Consider the following 24,069-nt stretch of genomic DNA (forward strand, 5'->3'; position numbering starts at 1 on the left):
AACAAAGTAGATCCAGAAAGGCAAGGGTCACTATAAGCAATCCAAACTCAGAAATCCTCATTCACATCTGTCTCCCCACTGGCGAGTTCCCTGAAATACGGTTGGGAACAGACACAGATGCCATGTGGAGTCAGCAAAATTCCTGAGGGCACCCAGGATTGTTACACACTCCTGTAATGGTCTTCCTCATCAGTTAGGTGCATGCCCGTTTTCCTTAAAAGCTAGGAACTTCATTTAACTATTATTTAAATCTTAGAGATGGGCATTTAGCAAGCAGTAATTGGATTTCCAACAACAATATGCAACCACTTATGAAAAGTCTGTTCTTCCTTATTTCAGCTTGGCAAGTCACTCTTAAAAATCTGATAGCAGGAGATTTTCCTTGCTGAAAGTATGGGTTTATGGCTCTGAGTGCGTGGCAAAGAGCCAACTTGTACCAGTTGTAAATGCAACAGTTATGCTGCATCGCAAAGTAAGACGAAAATAGCAGAGCACTGCTTTCTTATGGAGCACTTACAGTAATAGGCACTCATTTTAAAAGCCAGTTTTGAGATAAGACAACAGAAGTCAAATCCTGCTGCACTATTGTGTATGTACATGTGTGCAATTACCAAAATCAATGACTAATAATTAAAAGTTAGGAAAAAATAACCCTCTAACAGATGCTCTTTCTACTGCTCTGAAGATTTGCAGCAAAATGTACTTATGTAATAGCTCTGTTGATGTATTCTTTTTTCTATCTCTTTCTCTCTCTAACTTTCAGAAAAGACATTTGATCCTTTGAAAACCTTTGTCCTTTCTGAGATGGAAGTAAAAGGAGGATAGGATTGTTTCTCAGGTACTTATCTCTCAATATGACATGTCAATTAGTAGAAAAATGTTCTTGTTAGGTCACTGATGATATGATTTAGGAGTTTATTTTAACTAATACAAGACATTTCAGAATGAGGAAACAGAACTGAAAGAACTTGCAGTGCTGACTGAAAGACAGACTACTGAAAACAACTGCTGCATTACTATTAATTTCCAAAGACTTACAACATTTGCTGGAGCTCAATTACATATATTCACAGAGCATAGCATACAATATATATGCACAGACTTTTTCTTAACAGTTTAAGCCACATTTTAAAACAACAAAACCCAAATCAACTCCTAGCATCATATGTTTAAACTGCTAAATAGCCATCTGCTTTGCTAAGCATCCTTCAGCATGTCACTGGTTACGTGAAAGACAATTGTATGCACACTATTTTCATAAATCAGGGTTCTGCTTTAAGAATGTGGAAATGGCTTTAGGAACACAGTATTTAGGATGCATGTTTTGGACAATGTATCTTTAGGGATCAAATTTAATGCAAAAAATTAACAGGTATGTCACAGGCAAGAATTGTGTTTAAAGAAGGCAGGATTCCCATCATAGGTCTAAATTTATTTTCTGCTAAAAAAATAGATGTGTAACTGGGTTTTGCTGTAAAGATTTGAAACCAGTCACTCCCATCTGATCAGCCAAAGATCAATCATTTCATGTGTCTCTCTGAAAGCTGCATTACAGCTAAGCAAACAGTATAAGAAGTATATTCAGGAAAACTTTATACCTTCTAACCCCAACTGGACGGGTTTTGTTCCTCTTTGCATTCTTTCTTTTGGGTGAGCATCGAACAACACATTTATGTGAGTGCCCTCATGTTCATGCACATGGGCACATAGAGATATTTGTAACTGAGGCCATTAACTTACATAGATCAAACAGAGAAAGAGATCTCGCTGGACTTTTACGGCATAATGGCATCACATGATATTTTGCAAAATGAAGTACAGAAACTTTCAGCAGAAGTTTCAACCATAAAAGCAGGAAGTTTAAACAACGTCTTTGTCAATACCTGCCCACACTGGGCTGCTTTCTTGATCTCCTGAGAACACAGAATCACAGAATCACAGAATCACAGAATCACAGAATCATCAGAGTTGGAAGGGACCTCTAGAGATCATCTAGTCCAACTCCCACTCCAACACGACGGCTTGCACGAGGGAATATGGCAGGGAGCAGGCTCACAGCTACCACAGGTGAAACAATTTCACCATAACAATCACATGGATCTACTTGTACCTGCACAGATGGCGCTGTTCGAAAGTTTTGATAAATGCATACAGTGGGCAACTTTCACAAACATCTAAATTCTTAACGGGTACTATTGCTTACTCTTCTGCAAAGTCAGCAGGAGGGTTTGCACGTTTCTGAACAAGATAAAAATTTTAATGGAAAATACTGTTTTACAAGTCAAGAACTGTCGTTGGAACTAGAGCATTTATTCCCTTCCTGAAGAATCGCTTCTTTTTTCTGAATTTGGTCATGGTTCATGTGGGCTATGAGGGCAATCCTGCCTTCTTTAAACACAATTCTTCTTGTCTGTGACATTCCTGTTTTTTTGGTTGGTTTTTTTTTTTTTTTTGCATTAAATTAATCCCCAAAGATATATTCTCCAAAACACACCGTTGCTTTCCCAGGGGTTACTAGGAATTTGCCAGGTAGAAACTAAGCACTGAATAAATGATGATAGAGAAGGTAAAATTAATGTCATAAAGAAAGATGTACATACTGTTCGGACAACACAATTCCTACATGATCAAATATTCTAACTCAGTATGGAAAAGAAAACAAAAAGTGAATGTAAGACTAATTATTCTGTGGCCTGATGAAGACAGTTAAAAAAGATAAATTGATTGGGTTAGATTAACCATAAGTAATTAGGCCAACAGTAAGAGCTCATTCTTTCATTATCTCCTGGTTTGACAGACCAAATCAATTCATTCCTTAACCCTGCAGGATCCTAATAAGATTTATCTAAAAATGGGGCCACGCTTCTTTAGTTATCCGTACCGTGAAGACACTCAGAAATCAATTGGTGTGGCCGTAAGTGGACACTTCCTTTTTTCCCCAAGAAACGTAGAAGCGACAGATTAAGATATGTTCAAGTATGGCATACCAAACAAATCTCTGAACGAACAACATGGATGGGAGCTCACACGCTGATGCAGAGGTTGAATCTTAATGGTTAGGAACGCAATGCAAGGTGAAAGAAACCTGTTCCCCACAAAGCAAATACCTCTAGACTGCTGAAAGAAAATCTGCATTTGCAGCTCCTTCCTTCTCATTACACCTGACGTGCACAGCAGGAAGGGGTATAGAAAGCAAAGCATTAATTCTTTTGCATACAACATCTTCAGCTTGTAGACAGCTCTTCCTACCTTGTATTTTCCGCTCCTTTTGTATGCCTCCCAGATGTAAATTTAAATTTTTGTTTTTATGTTGATTATCACAGAATCTATACACAGTATTTATACTGAGTACTATTGGAGGATTTTCACAGAGGGTTATGAACAAAGCTACCAGGTAATTCTTGAAAAACTATTATGAAGAGAAAAAGAATGTACTACAAAAAATTACATTTTCTTTATATTTGAAGGGAAAATTGGTTGCTTAAGAAAAAAGCTGAAAATTGCACTGATGGAAGCCTTTGTAAAAGGTTGTCTTTGGCTAATAGCAATATTTGATATTATATTTAAAGAGAAATATCTTTCTTATCCAAAGCATAAAATATTTGCATATAAACTACTTTTTTTACATTTTTCTTTCCCTACAGGGGAATTATACAGAAAAGTGTATGTAACTGATTTGGTGTCTGTGTCACTTGGTATTCAAATGTAGCATCCTACACATTTTTAAGACATTGTAAAATTATTTTTTTATTATAACTCAATGATTCTTTCCTTTTTTATGCAAAAGTTAGTTTTGTACATCAAATTAAAGATAGAGATAAACAATCACCTATAATAAATAAAGAAGTATAAAGAATCATAATGCAGGTTCTATGACAGAATTCAATAATAAAAAACAGTGAAAAACTTTTGAAACACAGGTCTTGTGCTGAAAAAGTCTGTGCTGAAAAGATTCAAAGTGCAGAAGAACCCCTGATATGTAAGAAGAAATATTATAATTTAAGACTCTGTACGCTACTTTTGCTGTTCAGATAGCATTCTGCAAATCCTGAACTCATATGAGAATAATAATGGGGAGCTTTAAAATGGATCGATAGAAGAATGAATGTGGGATGAAAAGTGATTTTTTAAAAAAAAGGAAGGAATTGATGGTAGAGATGTGAGGTTTGCAGAATGGCGACAGCGAGGAAGAGGAAGATGCACCAGTGGGGGCGAAGGGAAAATGATGTGAGATACGAGAAGACCGTGTCTCCTCCTTGAGGCTTTGTCCTGCTGGAACGTGGTTACTTTGTAAATGAGATGTACATTAAAGCTGGCACGACTAGAGACAGGGAAAAGAGATGAGGGGAAAGAAAAGGGAAATGAAAAGAGAAAAGGAAAACCATGGTACTATAACAGCATGCTTTTCTGAAGTGGAAATAGTCATATCTACTGCACATACACGCTAAATTAATTTACATCCCACTATTGCTTTACAATGCTCTCCTAAGTTTACTTAATCTTTGTTAGTGAGATGTAGGCCCAACTCTTGATGACATTGCAAATACAAAAATAAGCAACAATAGATCATGCATGTACTTCTTCCACTAGAAGCCGACATTAAACCCAGGAATCACGCTGTGTACAGCCCCCACCCCACAAATGAAACTAATATATTCACAGCAGCATCTATGTTTTAAGATGCTACTCAGGAAAATTATTTGGCTTAACAAAACAGAAGCATGAAAATCCAGGGAATTATATACACTGTAAGCATTAAATACCCCTTAAGGTAAGCATTCAAGAAAAATGAGACTGTGTACCTATATTCATGCTGCATTTGAAATAAATTTGATTCAAGATAAACCAGTAAACATCACTACTGAATTATGGGCGTTGTTAGTGTTTAGTCATTACTCCTCTATCACATGGATGAAAGGAAAAGAAGAAATAACCTATAACAACACCATCCAAACGGGATTTGTAGTAAGACTCTCTTTTGTGTAGCTGTCTGAGATTTAGAACCACTGCATAATTTTTAAGAAAACATCAGAAAAAAAAAAAACAAACAATTAAAAGATTTTTTTTTTGTGGTGTGTTTTAATGAGAGCATTTGAGATAAATATTCAAATTTAATTACCATGTCTACTCATTTCTCTCCCCATCTTCCAGATTCATATCACAGCTGTTACTACAGCCTCTAAATGCCATCACGTCCAGCTCCCACTACTTAGAGCTCCACTGCTGTGTTTCTGAATACGATTCTCTGAGTGTGTCTTGCAAAGCTGTTTCCCCTGAAGGAGCCAGCTGAGCTGCTGCGGGTTGAGCAGTGACTCGCACCCTCAGATGGTCTCTGCCCGCTCTCCCGAAGGAAGCTTAGAGGCAGTGCGGAGCCCAAGAGGGGCACGGTGGCAGAGCTGGGAGCAGCATGCTCGAACTCTTTGCAGCCAGATGTGGAGAGGAAGGCAGTAGTATTGTGCCAAATAAAATGAAATTTGTGGGGTTACTTTCTTGATGAAGGTTATTATGAATGGACTATTTATCCAGCTTGCATCAAGCACTGCAACACCATCTCTGGTGGTGTTCAGGCCCCATCCCTGGAGGTGTTCAAGGCCAGGCTGGACATGGCCTTGGACAACCTGGTCTAGTGAGACGTGTCCCTGCCTATGGCAGGGGGGTTGGAACTCGATGATCTTCAAGGTCCTTTCCAACCTAAACCATTCTATGATTCTATGATCTCAACTGGAGGAAGAGAGCGGAGCAGACGTTATTTTCAAGTCTTGTTTCGGCTATGTTCAAAAGACATAGGAACTGTAATTCTTGATCTGAAACGATCTCAGTTGCTCAGAAGTCTACTGACCACAGCTGGCCAAATCTGGATGTTGAGTTGATTGCATTTTGAGAGCCATGTAAAACCTTCTCTGAATAAACTAGTAATTTAATGGGACACAAAAGGTATTAAGATTGTGAAAGGAGGACATGCTGTTAAAATATCTTTAGTTCGGCTGTGTTTAAGTATTACTTAAGTATTATATTTAAGTATTAATGTGTTCAGTAAAGTGAGAAAATAAAACAGCAGCTAGAATACCCATTTTTTGAATCCTATCCCTTACAAGGCTTTCTAAGAAAAATGAAGATGTGTAGGCATTCAAAAGATGAAATAATCACAGCTTTGTTAAACTGTTTGCTTTTCAGGAAACCCTTAATATTCTGGATCCACTATCAAAATTTCAATAGAAAGGAGACTTCTGAAAATGAACACCACCCATGCTTCCTTTTGAATGTTGCTATTTGGGCAACATAAAGCTGTGAGAGACAACTATCCTGAAAAAAACCCCAATAAATATGATACTGTTGATACTAGTGGAAAAAATACAGCAGAGCCTATGTGCACTTTCTAGCTAGCTAGCTAGCTGGAGAGAAATCTGTTTCACCTTCCTGCTAGAAACATTGTTTGAAGCCTTGAAGAAAATAAAAAGGGCTACTATATTATTTTTCTCCTTGCACCCAATTAGAAAAACATTTTTTAAAGAAAGAGTGAAGTCCTTACTGTCCCTCTTTTCCTTAAATGACAGTATTGCAAAGATTTGCATACAAAAGCACTTGAGTATTTGTACTGCAGTACATCTGGCAATTATCTTACAAGAGAAAGCATTCGTTTTAGCCAATTGCCACAGGCTTGGCATAAGTGAGAGAAGTAGAAAAGCATTTGAATGTACAGAAGAAAAGGGATATTCCAGCTTTCTACCAGCTACCTTGAACATACTTCACGTTTAATTTCACCCTGTTGCCACAGGCACTGTGTTGTTATGACAGCTGATCTGCCATTGAATAGCTGTAAAGGAAAATCAACAAAGGATCGCTTCAGCGATTTTCAGTGCAATTTATTGGAGCTTGTATCTCGCGGCTGCTGCCGCCTGTTGGGGTAATGACACATGATGGGTGATTAAAGTGCAAGTCCCTAAATCAAAGCTGTGCCAGTGGTCTGAAGAGGCAGAAAACAGCATTCAGACACTGTTCATTTCTCATAGTGGGAGGACCTCATTAGGAAAAAAATGGGCTGTTTTACTAACAAGAGAAAGTCCTTGTGTCTAGGTAGAATTTTCACATTTCAAAGATTTACCGTAGCTTTCTTGCAGCATCTTTTAGACTGTGCCGTTAATGAAAATAAATAAGTAATTAAAACAGGTAGAGACTATTACAATCCCTCACCACCGACTTGAAATTTAAACTGATCTGTACTGTAGTGCATTCACATCCTCATATGTAACACAGTTTTTGCCTTTGTTTGCCAAGAAATAGGTGGTGAGGGTAAGGGCAAAGATAGGCAAGAGCAGCTCGTGCCAGCTCGTGAGAAAGGACACTTTGGAATACGCGAGTAGTTTCAGTTCACAAAAATTATTTTTGGTTTTATTTCCTTTTACCTTTTATGCAAGTAGTCCAGATAGAGAATTTTACCAGTTTTCGCCAAATTTGTCCACTGGATGAAAATGCACTCTACCTGAGATAACTACAAAGTAAGTATGAAGAAGCAAATAAATGAAAAACCCCTTTGTTTAAAGATGGCAGAATGTTAAGAGAAGAAAACAGTAAAACAGAGTACACAATCAGACCAGGGGATTTTGTTTTGTTTTGCCACAGACCATGGGACCATGAAAAATAAAGCAAGGACAGATTAAGAAATATCAGAAGAGCTGGGCTCAGGTGAATTTGACATAGTATGACTGCTCTTCTTCCTATAAGTAATTTTTGAAGATGTTAGAGAGGATCATTTATATCTTAGAGTGAATCATAGAAGGGTTATAGAGTTAGAAGGGACCTTGAAGATTACCGAGTTCCAACCCCCCCCTGCCATGGGCAGGGACACCTCTCACTAGACCAGGTTGCTCAAAGCCCCATCCAACCTGGCCTTGAACACCTCCAGGGATGGGGCATCCACAACTTCTCTGCGCAACCTGTTCCAGTGCCTCACCACCCTCAGAGTAAAGAATTCTTCCTAATATCTAATCTAAATCTACACTCTTTCAGTTTAAGACCGTTACCCTCGTCCTATCACTACACTCCTTGATCTTCCTTTACAACATAACATGCATAATCTATCTTTACAAATGCAGAACAGGCAATGCCACCCTTACTTACACCTTGTGGAATATATGCATTTTTACTGAGAAATTGGACATAAACAAAAGGCTTGCCTCTATGTATAAATCCCGTTCTTTTCATACACAAAGAAAAGTAGCAATTGGACAGATTTCAACATTCCTATATTCTTGACAAGGAATTAGATTCCTAAAGACTGAAATGACCATCTAGAGGCGCCCCGGTGAGCAGAGCACAGCCAGTTCTCCATCACAGTTTGCTTGCTTTACTGAAGGTGTTGTGGCAAAGCAAACTGGTTTGACTGGACACATGGCAAGTGTGCCTTCGTCCTGCCCAGATAAAGTTTCACAGAGGAAGGCAGGTATAGACTTCTATCCATTGTAATAAACAAATGCTGCAGTTCTTCAGCCATACGGTGGAGTAACTGTTAGCTAGCAGTGGAGGAAACAGCTTCACTAGATTCAGAATCTCCCTTGATAAGCATCTTGGGGGCTTCTTTCTGTTTATAACTTCTATTATCTTTTATTTCTTTTGCAGTAGTAGCTAGCTATGTGATCAGTGCCTCTTTGCTCCATGAGTTGTCTGAAGATGGAGGCAAATAAATCTTGCCTGGAAGAGATCATCATCACATATGTGGATGAGAGACATTAAAAGAGGCAGAGGCAGCAGAGGTACAGGGTGGTGAATTACCACAGCCAAGCCCCAAGGCAGCTGCAGGAACAGGGCACTAGACTTACTTTTACACTGTGACCAGGCTCCCTTTACCAAACAGCCTCTTCTTCTGTTATTCCACTAGCTCTTGTCATAGATAACATTTTAAAAGGTTGCGGGTTTTTGTTTTCTTTTTTTTTTTTTTTTTTTAATATTTAAGTGCTGAAACTTAGCCTTAAAATTATTAGCTGAGATTAGGATGTTCCTGCTGGAAGGAGCTTTGTGTCTGATGGCTTTAGGTTTATGTATTAAACACATATAATGCAAATAGTTAAGAAGCATATCTGAGAGGAAAGTGAATGAAGCAATTCTGTTTTCTTGGCAGATGAGATTTGTTGGAAATGTTTTGGTGATCAGATTAAAACTTCTCAGTCTCCATAATGACATGAAAATAAGTGATGGATTTAGGAAGAGGCAGGGCTAACACGACTGCCTCTGACAGGTTATTTACATAGGAACATACATACCTTAATGAAAGCTTTCTTTTCAGGAAGGAGATTTTTCACAACACCATTATATTATGTTATATATAGCCCCTACAGTGGAATTAGGAAGTGTGACGTTTATTCAGATGAAGGCAGGCAGGCAGTCCATTTAAAGCAGACATCTCTTCCCTTGTGACTCCCAGGCAACCTTTAAATAATTTTAGTTCTTCCCTTCATGTTAAAGGCTCATTATCCTTTATAGAAATTCTTTAGAAGTCTTCTCATCCCAAGCACCAGGAGTCATTTCTCAAGTCAGCACTAGATTCCTTATTCCAGATCACTCTCATAATTTTCTAATATTGTATGTCTTGGTGAATAAGGAATTTGAGAACTACTTATCCTTGGTTCACAAGAAGAGAAAAAATCACTGATCGTGATTTTTATGTACATTTCTTGAAAGAAAGGCAGAAGGATAATAGCTCTTAGGTGAAGTTTCTCAGCTTTCACAGTTGCCATTCTAGCCCTGTGCTCCCTGATTCAGCATTAACTCTAGCAGCTCATTCTTTTCACATTTCTTTTAGTATTTCTGAAGCCTCTTTCTTTTCCTCTCATCTTTTTTTCTTTGCACTCCCTCCTCAACGATCTACCTTCAACCAAGAAGTTGGACCAGTTTCTCTGGCATTAAGGTGTCATGCAACAAACACTGAGGCACTAAATAAATGTGTATCTGGAATGACTATCATTTCCTTCTTAGTACTAAGAGTCCTGTTAAGCAAACCAAGATGGTTGGTAGCTTGAGCTGTCTTTTCACTAAGAAAATGTCAGTCAATTTTAAAGGCAGCAAGCCTTGGAAGTACATTAGGCTAATGTTTGTTCTGTCCACTCCTGAATCACCAAAACAAAATATTGTCTACCCTCCTTTGACATCAAAGGTCAATAGCTTTTCAGTTTACATTCAGGTGACACTGGAATTTCTGCAAGAGTAAAGCATCCAGTCTCATTTAAGAGGCTTGTCACAGGATCTACAAAAGGCAAAAATTTATCTAGCAATATTACTCACAGAGTACATGAAAGCTTTTATCAAATATGGAGGAGAAGAATCATCTGTGCATAAGGTGGGGGAGGTAAGTTTACAGTGATGCTATCAGTGCTTAGCATCTGTATACGTGAAGTATCAGTGATACAAAGGACAGTTAAGAAGTGGAGCTGGTGGCTGTAGGGGGACTGCTTCCATGTCTTTCTTTCTGAGAGGCAATCTAGTTTCACAATCAACCACTTGTTTTTTTATCAGATGATCTGAGCTACTGAAGGAAGGTGGAAAGCCAATTTGTCATGAGGAAGTCACCACAAAATGTATTGGTGCTAATCTTTGTTTACCTATTGGAAGGCTGTTTCTTACTTACCACTTTTGTTACCCAGAAACAACTGCCTAGGCCAGGTCTCATCACCTTCTGCCTCTGAGTGGCATTTAGAGTGACCTTGTGGATCAGGATCAATTAATTAATAACACTGTGAATTTCACGAAAGAAGCACAAGTCTTTCATCTAGTAGTAGGTCTGTCCGTGAGGACTAGGATAGAGAAAGAGGCTTCTGGGGGAAAGGGAAAAGGAGCCAGAATAACCACAAAGCAAAAGAAAACAACAAATACAAGGTACAGTACCAGAGAGAATAAGGGCTGGTCCAGGCCTTCTCTTTGGAGTCACTCCACCTGACCAGGTGCAAATATTATTTGCCATAATCACACCACCGGAACTGGGGATCCAGCTACACCTGAGGCCCACCATGGCACACTTCCACTCAAGTCACTCCCCAAAGCAGCTTGTCCTTAACTTGTGCTTGATTAAAGCTAAAGCTCTGCCTCTTCTACACACGCACCAACACGCTAACCGCGTTTGCTCTAACAGCCGTGCTGGGACCAGAACGTGTGTTAGTGTGGATGTGTGAGGGTGTACAGACGTGCTTGCCTGCTATCTCAGAGCCGGAGGGGTTTTCATTAGATTCAAACAGCAACTGACTCTCCAGGGAAGCTCCTGCTCCTATTTGATAAGGGATGCTCTTTTATCACACATGAAACTGCATGCAGTGATCAGACAGGCAGTGTGCATAACTGCCAGCCAGAGGAAAGCTGTTTTTCTGTAGCGTATTACAGCAGTGCACTGCTACTACAGTTGAAGACTGGCCCAAAAATGGCCAGTTACGGAAACCACAGAAGATGGAACTTCCACTGATCCACAGAAAAAGTATGTAATTAATATACTTGCTTGAGAGGTTGGGATATGATGTTATTTTTCAGAAGATGAAGCCACTATAGTAACTCAGAGTGGAGATGACACCTGAGGTATCAGGGCTTGTAAATTTGACAAAGTTGACGCTCTTCCTTTCAAAGAACTTAGTTATTCATTCTCTGACATTACAACAAACAAAAAACACCCCTAAAACTAAACATTGGACAACTAAAGTATAGCTCTCCAATGGAGAATAAGTTGGGTTTTCCTTCCTTTTGTTAAAAAAAAAAATCTTTTTACTTTCAAGGGCAAATATTTTACAAGCTAATTGACGTATCAGAACTTCAAAGCATTCAGTCAGTCTTCAAAAGTCCTACAAACATGAAAGTGCATGGCTTGGTGACCTCCTTCAATATGGTCTAATAGGTCATCCAGGAACATTTCGCATGCTGAAGTGTTAGTAGGGTCTTTTTTCTCTAGTGAGAAATTATATTAGCTCTGCAGCTTTTTATCCACAAAATTTCCTCTATATTCTCAGCTGTGTTCATGTTTGACGGAGATATAGCTAACATGCACCTAAAAACTGGATTACTTTTGTCTCTTGTGCCTAGAAAGTACAGATAGGTTGTGGTTGCTGTGTATGCACTCCAGATTCAACAGAATTCGATGCATTTTCTGAAAGTTATCTGCCAGTGGTTAAGTCAAAATGACTACTGTGGCTGTGTCTATAATATCTTATAGTATGTTATAGCATCTTGTGGTATCTACTGTAATTGAACCTATAGTACCTATCTATGGTATCTTGAGAATTGATTAAGGGACTTTTTAATCCATATTTTCTTCAAGGTCTGAAATTTGTAATGGTTGCTGTGGGTATTTCTCCTTTGTTATTGTTTTTTACCTTTGACAAAAGAATTTTCGTACTTCCCCTTCATTCACAGAATCACAGAATCACAGAATGGTAGAGGCTGGAAGGGACCTTTGGAGAGCATCTAGTCCAACCCCCCTGCCAGAGTAGGGTCACCTACAGCAGGTTGCACAGGATGGCATCCAGGTGGGTTTTGAATGTCTCCAAAGAAGGAGAACCCACAGCTTCTCTGGGCAGCCTGTTCCAGGGCTCTGTCACACTCAAAGTAAATAAGTTTTTCCTCGTATTCAGATGGAATTTCCTGTGTACCAGTTTGTGCCTGTTGCCCCTTGCCCTGTCTCTGGGCACCACTGAAAAGCATCTCACCCCATCCTCTTGACACCCTCCCTTTAGATATTTATAAGCATTGATGAGATCCCCTCTCAGTCTTCTCTTCTCCAGGAGAAACAGACCCAGGCTTCTCAGTCTTTTCTCATGAGAGGTACTTGATTCCCTTGATCATCTTTGTAGCCCTCCGCTGGACTCTCTCCAGCAGTTCCCTGTCTTTTGCTTTCTGGCAGGTCAGCCCCTAACCTGTACCGGTGCATGGGGTTATTCCTCCCTAGGTGCAGGGCCTTATACTTGCCCTTGTTCAACTTCATTAGTTTCCTCTCCACCAAACTCTTCAGTCTGTCCAAGTCTCAGTGGTGGCACAGCCTTCTGGTGTGTCAGCCACTCCTCCCAGTTTTGTGTCATCAGCAAACTTGCTGAGGGTACACTCTGTCCCCTCATCCAGGTAGTTGATAAGTATGTTGAACAAGACTGGACCCAGTACTGACCCCTGACAAACACTGCTAGTTACAGGTCTCCAACTGGACTCTGCCACTGATCACAACCCTCTGAGCTCTGCCATTCAGCCAGTTCTCAATCCACCTCACTGTCCACCCATCTAACCCACACTTGCTAAGCTTACCTATGAGGATGTTACGGGAGACTGTGTCAAAAGCCTTGCTGAAGTCACGGTAGACAACATCCACTGCTCTCCCCTCATCCACCCAAGCAGTCATACCATCATAGAAAACTATCAGATTGGTCAAGCATGATTTCCCCTTAGTGAATCCATGTTGACCACTCCAAATAACCTTCTTTTCCTCCAGACACTTTGAGATGATGCTCAGAATGAGCTGTTCCATCACCTTTCCAGGGATGGAGGTGAGGCTGACTGGGCTGTAGTTTCCCAGGTCCTCTTTCTTGTCCTTTTTGAAGACTGGCGTGACATTAGCTTTCCTCCAGTCCTCAGGCACCTCTCCTGTTTTCCACGACCTTTCAAATATGATGGAGAGTGGCTTCACGATAACATCTGCCAGCTCTCTCAGCACTCGCAGGTGAATCTCATGGGGGCCCATGGATTTGTGGTTGTCAAGTTTGCCTAAATGATCTCTAACCCGATCCTCCTCGATCATTACTCAGCCGTAGCTCATAGACACGATACAAATTTTTGACATGAGATGTTAATTCTTTTCATCTTGAAGTCCCCTTTTCTCCCTCTACTAAATAATGTTTTTTTTTTAATTAACCATACTAACCCTGGTGCTAGCACATGCAGCTGAATACCAACGTTAAATTAAAACCAACAAAACCAACCTCTCCCCTCCCTCCCCACCACCCTTCCCTCCAAGGATGCAGTAGACAAGCCTTTTTCACTCAATGGTAATATCTGGATCACAGAGAAGTGTTTTAGTTCTTACTTTTAACAGTGAGGTACATGGACTTGCTGACGTCTGCTCCCACATCATTGCTGACCTTGCAGAGGTAGTATCCACTGTCTTCTTCCAGCACATGTTTAATCAGCAAGGAGCCATTTGTGAGAAGCTGGATACGACCATTCAATGCAATTGGCTGGAACTGAGGAACCCCGGCACCTAAAGCAGGACCCCATGGAAATAGGTTAGCTAGGAAGGAAAGCACCTTATTTAAAAAAAAAAAAAAAAAAAAAAAAAAGACAGAAACTATAGTTTCCTGTTCTTATAAGCTCAAATCAACTAAAATATGAATGGCTTTTAGCATCTTCAGAACAAAGAGAATGGTTCTTTGCCAAAACTGAATACATTAAATGAAAAGAAGAAAGAATTTTAGAATGTAATAGTAGCAATAATTTACCCATGTTAAAGGTAAAAGGGCAAAAGGAACACGAAGCAGGAACAGAAGAACCAGAAAGGGGGAGAAAGAAAATGAAGGAGCTTTTCAGAGCACTCATGGGTAAAAAGGCACATTTGTTGTACATTTAGAGACTGATAAATTATTAAAAATTACAGCTGAACAGTCATACAAATATGCATCCTTAATACATACACCAAATGAATTTCTTATGACTAAGGGGGATGCCTGTCGTAGTAAACATGGCATACTCAAGGGACCTCTAGGACCTTGTTTAGAAAACTCTGGGTAACGTGGAAAAAACATGTCAGTGACTGTGTTGCTTGTTTCTTCCCACAGTTGACTGACTGATGACATAAAACCTCTGTTCTGCCATGTTTGTAGCCAGTATTTATTTGGACTCTTAAAAAAAAAAGAAAAAAACCCACCCCCCTACCCCGTTCCCCCAAAACAGACACACACAAAGAAAGAAACAAAAAGCTCAGACCACTAAGCGGTCATGAGGAACCATGCCAGGTGGTAATGTAAAAATGGAAGGTCCAGAAAAAGACAGGAAGCCAAAGATTTCTATATCAACTTTGGTTTTAAGAAAGAATCTACTTTTCCTTGGAAATAAGACACCGGGTGATTTAGGCAATAGGGAACAGGATACTGCCATACTGTCAGCATGCCATACTATCCAGAGGCCCACCACAACTTCAGGTTCCTCCAGCATTAGGGACTCCCCAAGCGCATATTAAGACACAGTTCTTGTAACGAAGGGTTTTACAACCCACTTTGGCAGCAGGAGACAGGATTTTTCAGGGAAATCATAAGGTAGTCTTCTCCAATGAAATTCTCTTATACAACTTTCTGTACACGAAGTTAATATCTGTCAGCATTAATTACTATACACAGTTGGCTGAGTCAGCCCAAGAGGAAATACGATGAATAAATACTATGGGAAATGATTTAGTATAAAATAGCAAGCTATAACAAGCTATGAATACAACATCTTGAATATTAAAAAAGACCAGACGTGCATACCAAAAATCCTTCTACTCCTAGAAAAGATTGCTTCAGGGACTTACAGTTACACTGAAGGTCTGGTGGCCGATACTGAGAACTTAGAAATGTTAAAGGGATAATGTCTTCACAAAAATCAGTTGTCATTGCTGATTTTTCAACTATTTTAGTCACGTGCATATCCCACTTCCCCCTTTGTCTATTTTTTTTTTCTTTAATAAGCTGTTTTTCCTGTCATTTAATTGGAAGGCACATTTGTACGTCACTAACTCTACCTGTCTGCAATTTATTGCCCAAGAAGATAGATGCAAGCACTCACTTATTTTTCTTCACATGAATAATTCTGGGGAAAATTTGGTGTCCACAGAAGGGACAGGGCTGATACTCCTAAGGATAGCGACAACTGGGCAAAGTTTTGTGTAACAGTTTGCAAAGGCTTCTTACTCTTCACACGCACTGTTACTGCTATTACAGACAAAGTCCTTCCTGAGCAGTGGCAGCAGCTGATCACACACAACTGCAGGGATGAATTTGCCAGAGCACTACATGCTTACAAATCACAGAATCACAGACTGGCTGAGGTTGGAAGGGACCTCTGGAGGTCATGTGGTCCAACCCTTCTTCTCAAGCAGGACCACCTAAAGCTGGTTACCCAGGAACATATCCAGATGGCTTTTTAATATCTCCAAGTATGAAACTACACAACCTCTCTGGGCAACTTGTGTCAGTGTTCAGTCACGCTCACAGTAAAAAAGTGTTTCCCTATTCTCAGATGAAGCCTCCTGCATTTCAGTATGGCCACCGCCTCTTAGGTCTGAAGGACTTAAAACAACAGATTCTTGCTGATTATGGGGTGCCTGTATTGACCACTGTCTTTCTTTAGAGACAGCAATTCCATTTCCAATAACTGTCTATCCCCACGTACAAAAAAAATGAACCCGCTTTTTCCATTTTTTACTGACATGAAGAACCAATGACACTAACTCACCTGCAGGTGTACAAATGCCCTTTCTACTCTGTTTTGGTACCTACAGATGATCTAAGATTTGATTGCTTTACTCCTGCTGGCCTCACCTCATTAATTATTTCAGAATTCGGCAGAAACCTTGCTCAAAAAAAAATTATATAATGTATCTCTCGAACAGAAGATGTCTCATATATCCCATAGACCTGTACAGCACCTTAGTTAAACTGGGTATTGAAATTGCAGTCATCCATTAGCAAAATATAGGCTTTTGTAAAAATACTGGCCTTTTAACCTAGAGTTACTTCAGCCAAAAAATGAACCTGCAGTTTGATGGCTTTGCCTATGTCACATATGTACTAAAGCTTTGACTGAAAAACTTCAGAGCTGTTAATGGAAAACCTTAAAGACAGTCACTTGATGGTAGTCTCACTAAAATCAAACCACTTTCCCTTTCTCCTCTGTTAAGATGGGCTGCCCATCTCTTCACTGTTAATTACAACTCAGCTAGCTTGGCTTGGTCTTCTCCTTCAGCACACAAACACAACAAAACAGAATTACTTCTTTGTGACCTATATTCATAATTAAAACCACATATACCACTGAGATTAATGACATTTGGAGCCCTGCACCCTTCTTGCCACAAACCAGGATTTATCAATAAAAGCAAAAAATAGCCTTTAACATGAACATTTCTCTTCCCTCACCCTTGTCTCCAAATGTAATTTGGACTTAGATCCTAAGGAAACCAAAAATAACATGGACCATTACATAAGGATTTATTCTCAACAGCACTTAGTTTTGCTTTTTTTAAAGAGTTAACTTATTTAGATTGGATACAGAGTTTGGAGAGTTTGTTTTCCTGCTAAAACCTACCAGAAGACAACTGGCCAGAAGACACAATCTAGCAGGCAGTGCATTTTAATTAAAAAGCAGTCAATTTCCTATGGTTATTGAGGGTCAAGTGGGGTCAGTTTTAATGCTCTGTTACATGAGAAGAAAATGTTAAAGCATTATGTAAAGCGCATACTGAATTACTGCTTATGCTAATGCTACCTGACCTTTCTTCTTTGCTGAAAAGATATGATTGGCCATGTTATCATGGATTTTGAAGGGGAAAAAAAATCAGCCAAATGCTGCCGGTGAACCTTGTTCTGAGGTTGTTTAAATTAAAGCAGTACCTCTTTTCTCTCAGCCGTCCGTTTCATCACTCGCCCGCTAAGGCCATAGCTAACACAGACACACATTTACAGCTCCAGGACATCTCTAAGGAAGACCAAAAGTCCATCCAGCTCAGCCTTGCATCTATGACAATGGCCAGCACTATGTGCTTAGGGAAATGATAGAAGAACAGTATAAACATCCCTTATTGCACCCTGCCAGCCTCTGACAATACGAAGGTTACATCAGTAAGTTTCAGGTGAGTAAACTGTTACTAAACCGGAATGAATCTGTCCCCAGTGATCACCAGAGGAATCCTACCTTTTGAGTACTTCCAGACAATGGTAGGAACAGGATAACCCTCCGCAGAGCAGTTGAGAATGACAGCTTTTCCATAGATCCCATCCTGGTCGCTGGGCTGAACAACAAATCTGGGGGGCACTGTGGAGGGAGCAAAAGGAGCCATGAGAATTTGTGCAACTTATCAAGTAGCTCAAAACAGCAGACCAGTCAAATAAGGAGGCATAATATTTTGTAGCAAAAGCAACAACTAAAACCATGTTTTTGATAATCTGCTGACATAGTAAAGTCAGTTTTACAGGATTATTTACTTTCTGTGCATAATCTCAATGCATTTCTTGCCAGGCACAATAAAAACACTGGTCTTGATAGTATAGAAAAATAAGCTAACAAAAATGTCTCCATAGGAGAGGTTATAAAATGGAACAACAGATAAATAAAACTGTTATGGTCAGAAAAGAAATACTTTCTAACAAAGGAAGAGGTTTGACAGGTGTCTAAGAACAACTGTATTTTTTTGCATTTGTTTTTTATAACAGTGAACTAACAAGCTTTAGAAAAAGATTTAAATTACGTAGCATAAATAACCTTAAAAAATAACAGCTTTTAATAGCAATCAGATCACTTCATATTAAAATGACGGTATGTGAGCCATAAATTCTAGTAGGATTTTTCTTTCCAAATATCCATAGAAAGGTTCAGCATAATTTGCTTGCATTAAGCTGAAGAGGGAAAATCTCATTGGAAATAGATGTATGTGCATCAATGTATACGTATTATTAGACTACGTATTATTCTAAGGCAGCACAAAACCACTGCAGTGCGTCTTCCAGACATAAGCAAGTATATATTTATACATAAATAAAATAAAAGCTGCTTATCTCAAAGAAGAGCTCTACATGTTCCAAATACAGATACACAGTGAAGGAAACAACTTGTGACAATGCTAGACCTATGGTTTAGCATGAAGGCCTGATAATAAATGCCAAAGTCTCAATAAAACCTGCAGATTTGTCAAAAGTTTGAAAGAAAAGCTAAAAACTGTGAAGAATGTTGAAAGACCCACAAAAGTTATTGACTATTAAAGGTGCTTAATGGTTGTATTAAAGTCAGTTAAGGTCACAGATTTTCGTTGACCTCCTGTCTTTGGCTTAGAACATGAAGAAGTAAATACCTGAGAAAAGTAAACTATTCGTGTCCTTATCCCACACGTTACTCTTTTTGTCATTTCTTACAGTGCAACAAAGAAAGTGTAGTAAGGTGACTGAGTCTGTGACAGATCTTTTTCCTCTCAAATCGAGCACAGCAACACACTCAGATCTAATGCAGTAAGGGAGAAATCCTAACAGTTCCTTGCTCTCCTTGCCCCGCTGCAGCGTATGCCCATGGGGACACACACACAACCTCATGGATTCACAGCTTCACAGGTCCAGCCAGTGCTCACTTTGTCTGAAAGTTTGTGGAGACAGAAGAAAGGGCCCAACCATCCCTCGTTGCTCTGACCCAAACCCCCATCAGACCCCACCACCTGCCTCTCCAGAAGTGCCAGAAATTAAGAACAGAAGTATGGGAGAGGGCTGGAGCATGAGGAAACGTTACACAGCATAGAAGGGGATCATCAGTACAATGACTACTTGCCTTGGGGCCCGAAACAGCTCTTAATGGCCACGAATATAGTACTAATTGTACATCAGAAAACCTGTGTGGCAGAAGCACAGCAGCAACACCAATGCTATAATGCATGACTTCAAAGTTTTTCCAGTATAAACACTCTCATAGTTTATGCAAATAACACCCCACATTATACCTGAGAGTCCCAAGCTTTCCTTAAGGAAGAACTTGAGCTGCCAGTGTTGGTATGGACAGGACTACTAAAAGTTGGAGGCACGTAGACATACTCTCTCCAGGTTCAGAGAACCCTCCTCACAATGGCTTGAGCCTTTCTCCCTGTGTCTCCGTAATCCAGACTCCCCTCCAACTTTCTTTTTCCACCATCATAGATACAACTGGTTTTTAAAAGAGGAGAACAATCTTCTGGACATCAAAAAATCCCTTTAACTGAACCTTTTGCTGACTATAGAGCTATAATGCAAAGCTGTACAAAGAAGTTCCACTGCTATTAGGAACGTGGCTAGAAGAAATGGAAGGAACTAATAGCGATAGAGGCAAGAGACACGTTTGTACTAGGGGATATATTTACTGCTGTCAAACATTTCAGCTTTCCAAATAGCTGCCACACTGACAAACATATATCATATGTTATGTTAATTCATCATAGGTAAGCATCAAACAATAAACCCTGGCAACAGCAGTTTTGGGCAATAACCTACCCAGTTCTAATTATCTACTCAGACATTTGCTTTAGTAGCTCTTTTCTCACTGTTCTGTGTTCATTATATCACCAAACACAAGAGTCCCAAGTACTTATTTCCCAAAGCAGATGAAAAGTACAATTAGTTGCACAAATAGGTTTGATTTTATATGACTCAGCATGGTGGCATCAGCTTGTTTCACCTCCATAACTGTAAGTAAATTTGTATTCACATCTTCTGAAAAATCAATTACAAGCTGCTTATCCATAAAGAGGGCAGACCAAAGAAAAACAACCCAAAACCACAAAACTACCTCAGTTGTATCAGTCTTAGAGGTGAATGATTACAAACAATGCAGTGCAATGACTGATAATTACTGGCTTCTACCACTGAAAAGTGTGAAGAGTATAATGTCTTTTAAAATCTCTTACAATACAAAACTTTTGTAACTTTTTTGTTTTATTTCCTTTCTCTTTGAAAAACTTTATCTTCTTCATTTGCTATGGAAGACACTGGCAATAAGTGCTAATTTTTCAGGAAATAATTTGTTATGTTAAATGGGCAGGCATATGCAGAAAGTTCTGGAAAAGTTAAGTAAGATTGTCTAATATGGAATAAAGGCAATCAGCTTTTAAAATACTATTTGCATTAAAGTTATCTGTTAAAATAAAATTTTTGTTTAATCCCTTTGGGCATATATAGAGAAAAATGGACAGATGCCAAGTGTAAATACTGTTCGAGCATTTCTATGGAAATGCTTCCTTCTACAACGCTAATGAACTCAAGTAGATATTCTTTCATGTCTTGTGCCTTTAACACTGACAAGCTCTGAACAGGGCTTTTTATCATATTGATTTAACTGTAATTTGGGCATATATAAAACATAAGTTTTTGCTCAGCTATTCTTGGTATCCTTGTTTTTAATCATTACTTCCAATACAGAATGGTATCAGAATGGTACCTGTGGAAATTAAATTTTGCCATATAAGCTCCAGAACTAGGTGTATGTTTAGCAAACATATGGTTTCCTTGTACTGTTCCATAAACAAAGCTTGTTTCAAACTTATTTGGCAAAAACTCTGCCCACATCCAGTAATAGAAACAATTTTGATATTCCGTAAAGCTTTGGCCTTCCTTTAGGACTACTTATAAAAATGCCAACTGCTGCTCTGATTTTGAAGACATGAATCCTTGACACTTAGTCTTAAGATTGCCAATAGAAATCAGAAAAGATGCTACAGCCAAACAAAATTACTCATTCAATGACCTTTCAATTGTTTCTGTATCGCTGTCTAGGTAAAACCACAGGATTTTTCTTCTTATAGAAATGATTAAAAAGGAAGCAGAGGAGACCTTTATGTTTTTCTTCCTCATTGATATTTTGCTTCTCAATTCTACTTCAAATGAATAACTTGTTCAGTGCTATGTGCTGTCATATGTTGGAAGACAGTGCATTTAACTACTTGATGTAGATTTTGATATTTAGCTTTAGATTATAAATCTACATTCGCTTTTTCATTATCTTTCAGGAATTCATTAGCCCTTAAAGAAAATTTGCTTAGTAAGAATTTAACAAAGTTAATTTGTCTGATATGCTTAAATAGAGTTAATGGAGAAAAGAAAGCAATTAGTTCTCCTCCTCTCTCTTTAGTGATAAAGGTCTGGGCCTCCTCTGCCCCTTTAGTAGTGAAAGACTCTGAAATAGCTCACGAATATGACTGAACAGTTCTACTTTTATCATCACCCTTGTTTCAGCAGCACAATCCCTTGAGCCCATAAAGGAGGGCATTTAAAAGTGCTTTAACAGTGAGTTTCTGTTAGGCTCTCGCATTTAATGCAGCCCACGGATCTGTGATGAGAAATGAGCTCTTGAATTGTTTAGTGTAAGAGCAATAAGTTGACAGATGCAAACTATTTAATGGCTGAACTCAAAGGACCTAAAAAAGGTGTTTTCAGTCAATATTATGACTAGCGCTCTCAGGCTCCCAGAAAGGAAAAACAAAGAATGAGAGCAATCAGAACAGGATGTTGAAGATAACATGAATGTCATAGTGCCATTTTAATGGAAGGAAAATGCTTTTATTACCTCCTTCTGTGAAATAATCCTGGTAAAATGATAAAATATGAGTTGGTGCCCTAAGAAGATACTGCTTACCAGTGTCCCCACTGCTCGCAATGATGGGCTTTACAAGCTACTAACCAAAATCAATTTATGAGTGCATGCTAACATTCCCCAATTTAATCTTGCTTTATGTAAATCCGAGAATCCTTTCTGACCGCGCTTTATGCCAGGGACCAGATGACAAACTCGCACATTCCTTCCTGGACTTCAAATCTATGCAAGTGCTTCTGGCTCCCAAGTACGGTGATTAGTACATGAGACTGGAGAGCGATTCTGAAGGCTCCTAACATGAGCTCCTCCGGTGGGCTACTGGAGTGAGTTAAGAAATAATCTATGACATTGGCCCAGAATACAACGTTTCATTTTTACATGGAATATTTGTACTTTACATTTAGATCATACTGTCAAAATGACGGAAGAAATTTAATCAGCCAAAGGAACCATTGATGTATTAATGAATGAGATCATTAAACACTGTACTTTAGCAAAGATGAACAGTTATTAAATTTGGTCATTGGACCTAAGGGGTCGATTTAGCTGGTTTAGTGAAACCATTTGCTATGCAGTTCAAGAAAAAAGATGTACTTTTGCAAAATGAGTCAGTGCCTAGTGGTTTGTGTTGATCAGGTTTGTCTAATGAGAACATTAAATAGGAAGTGAATAGTTTAAGAATAATCTTCAAAGCTTCAGTGTAAACACCAGCAAAGAAAGTAAATTAGTTTTGACCCCAGCTGCAATGATAAACCTTTTCCCCCTGCTTTTCTGTCACCAGCTGCATTTGCTGCATCACACCAGCACCACCACCAAACGTAAGAAAGCAGCTGGATGCTCGCTTCCTATCTGGAAGATTCAAGTCTCAGGGACTCCTCATTGGGTGCCTAACTATCTAATGCTATCGACATTCCTGGCAAGCACAAAATGAAAACACATTGACACTTAATGCACTAAATGCATTAAGGGGGGTTATTAGGTATTTAAAGACCTTATCTCAATTGTAACTTATGATGTGTTCACTAGCAGGAATTTTAAAAACATGATTTATGCATCCACTATTATCTTTGAATTGTCTTTTCTGGCAGCATCTGAAAAATTTTGAACTCATAATACATTTATCAGCTTTTTCTTTTTGGCTACCAATTAAAATCTTTTTCACTGCTTTTTATTTCATAATTACTTCATTCCCATTTTAGGAAACTCTACAGAAATGAATAACACATGATAAAGTGTATATAGATTTTTAATCACTCTTTAGAAGACAGCCCTAATGAGTAAAACCTTAATTAATTCTGCATGATGATATAAGTAGTTGACAGTGAAGATATTTTCCTAATTTCTATGGATGGCTTTCACGACAGGATCTTATTCTTTCCTTTTTCTTGGTAGCATGCGTAGCAAACCAGGAATGCGACAAAAAATAAAATAATCAAAATAATGATTTATGAGTTTTTGAGAAACCCTTCTGGCTTGCAATTTTTTGATGCATTTCCAAAGAAACTACACTCGGATGTGGCAGAGGACAAGATTTTGAGAAGGAAAGCCCTGTTTTCACTCACCTGGACTGCCTACCCTCAGTCCCTAGATGCAGTGAAGATAGTGGGCTTCTCCCAGTGGCTAATTAATGAGGTTTTAAAAGATATTCCATATATAAACACTAGGCCTAATCAAGCCTGCTTCTCTGTGGATCTGTATGTTGTGGCTGAGTACAGACTCCGCTTTGAGCATTTCTTGTGTTTGCAGAGGACTCGCCTGAGTAGAGTCTCT

At 39.0% G+C, this 24,069-nt stretch overlaps 1 protein-coding gene across 1 annotated transcript in view; it reads right to left on the reverse strand.

Moving 5' to 3' along the window:
- DSCAM (DS cell adhesion molecule) overlaps nt 1-24,069 on the reverse strand; it is a gene marked incomplete at both ends in the record, with an annotated part of 477,096 nt that overhangs the window by 133,038 nt on the left and 319,989 nt on the right. Inside the window, 2 exons of the mRNA XM_082498944.1 lie at nt 14,036-14,209; nt 17,896-18,015. Of these exons, the coding sequence (XP_082355070.1) occupies nt 14,036-14,209; nt 17,896-18,015 (294 nt within the window). The remainder of the gene's footprint in view (nt 1-14,035; nt 14,210-17,895; nt 18,016-24,069) is intronic.

This window comes from Vanellus vanellus (assembly GCF_965231255.1).
Source record: "Vanellus vanellus genome assembly, chromosome: 1".
NCBI classification, from domain to species: domain Eukaryota; kingdom Metazoa; phylum Chordata; class Aves; order Charadriiformes; family Charadriidae; genus Vanellus; species Vanellus vanellus.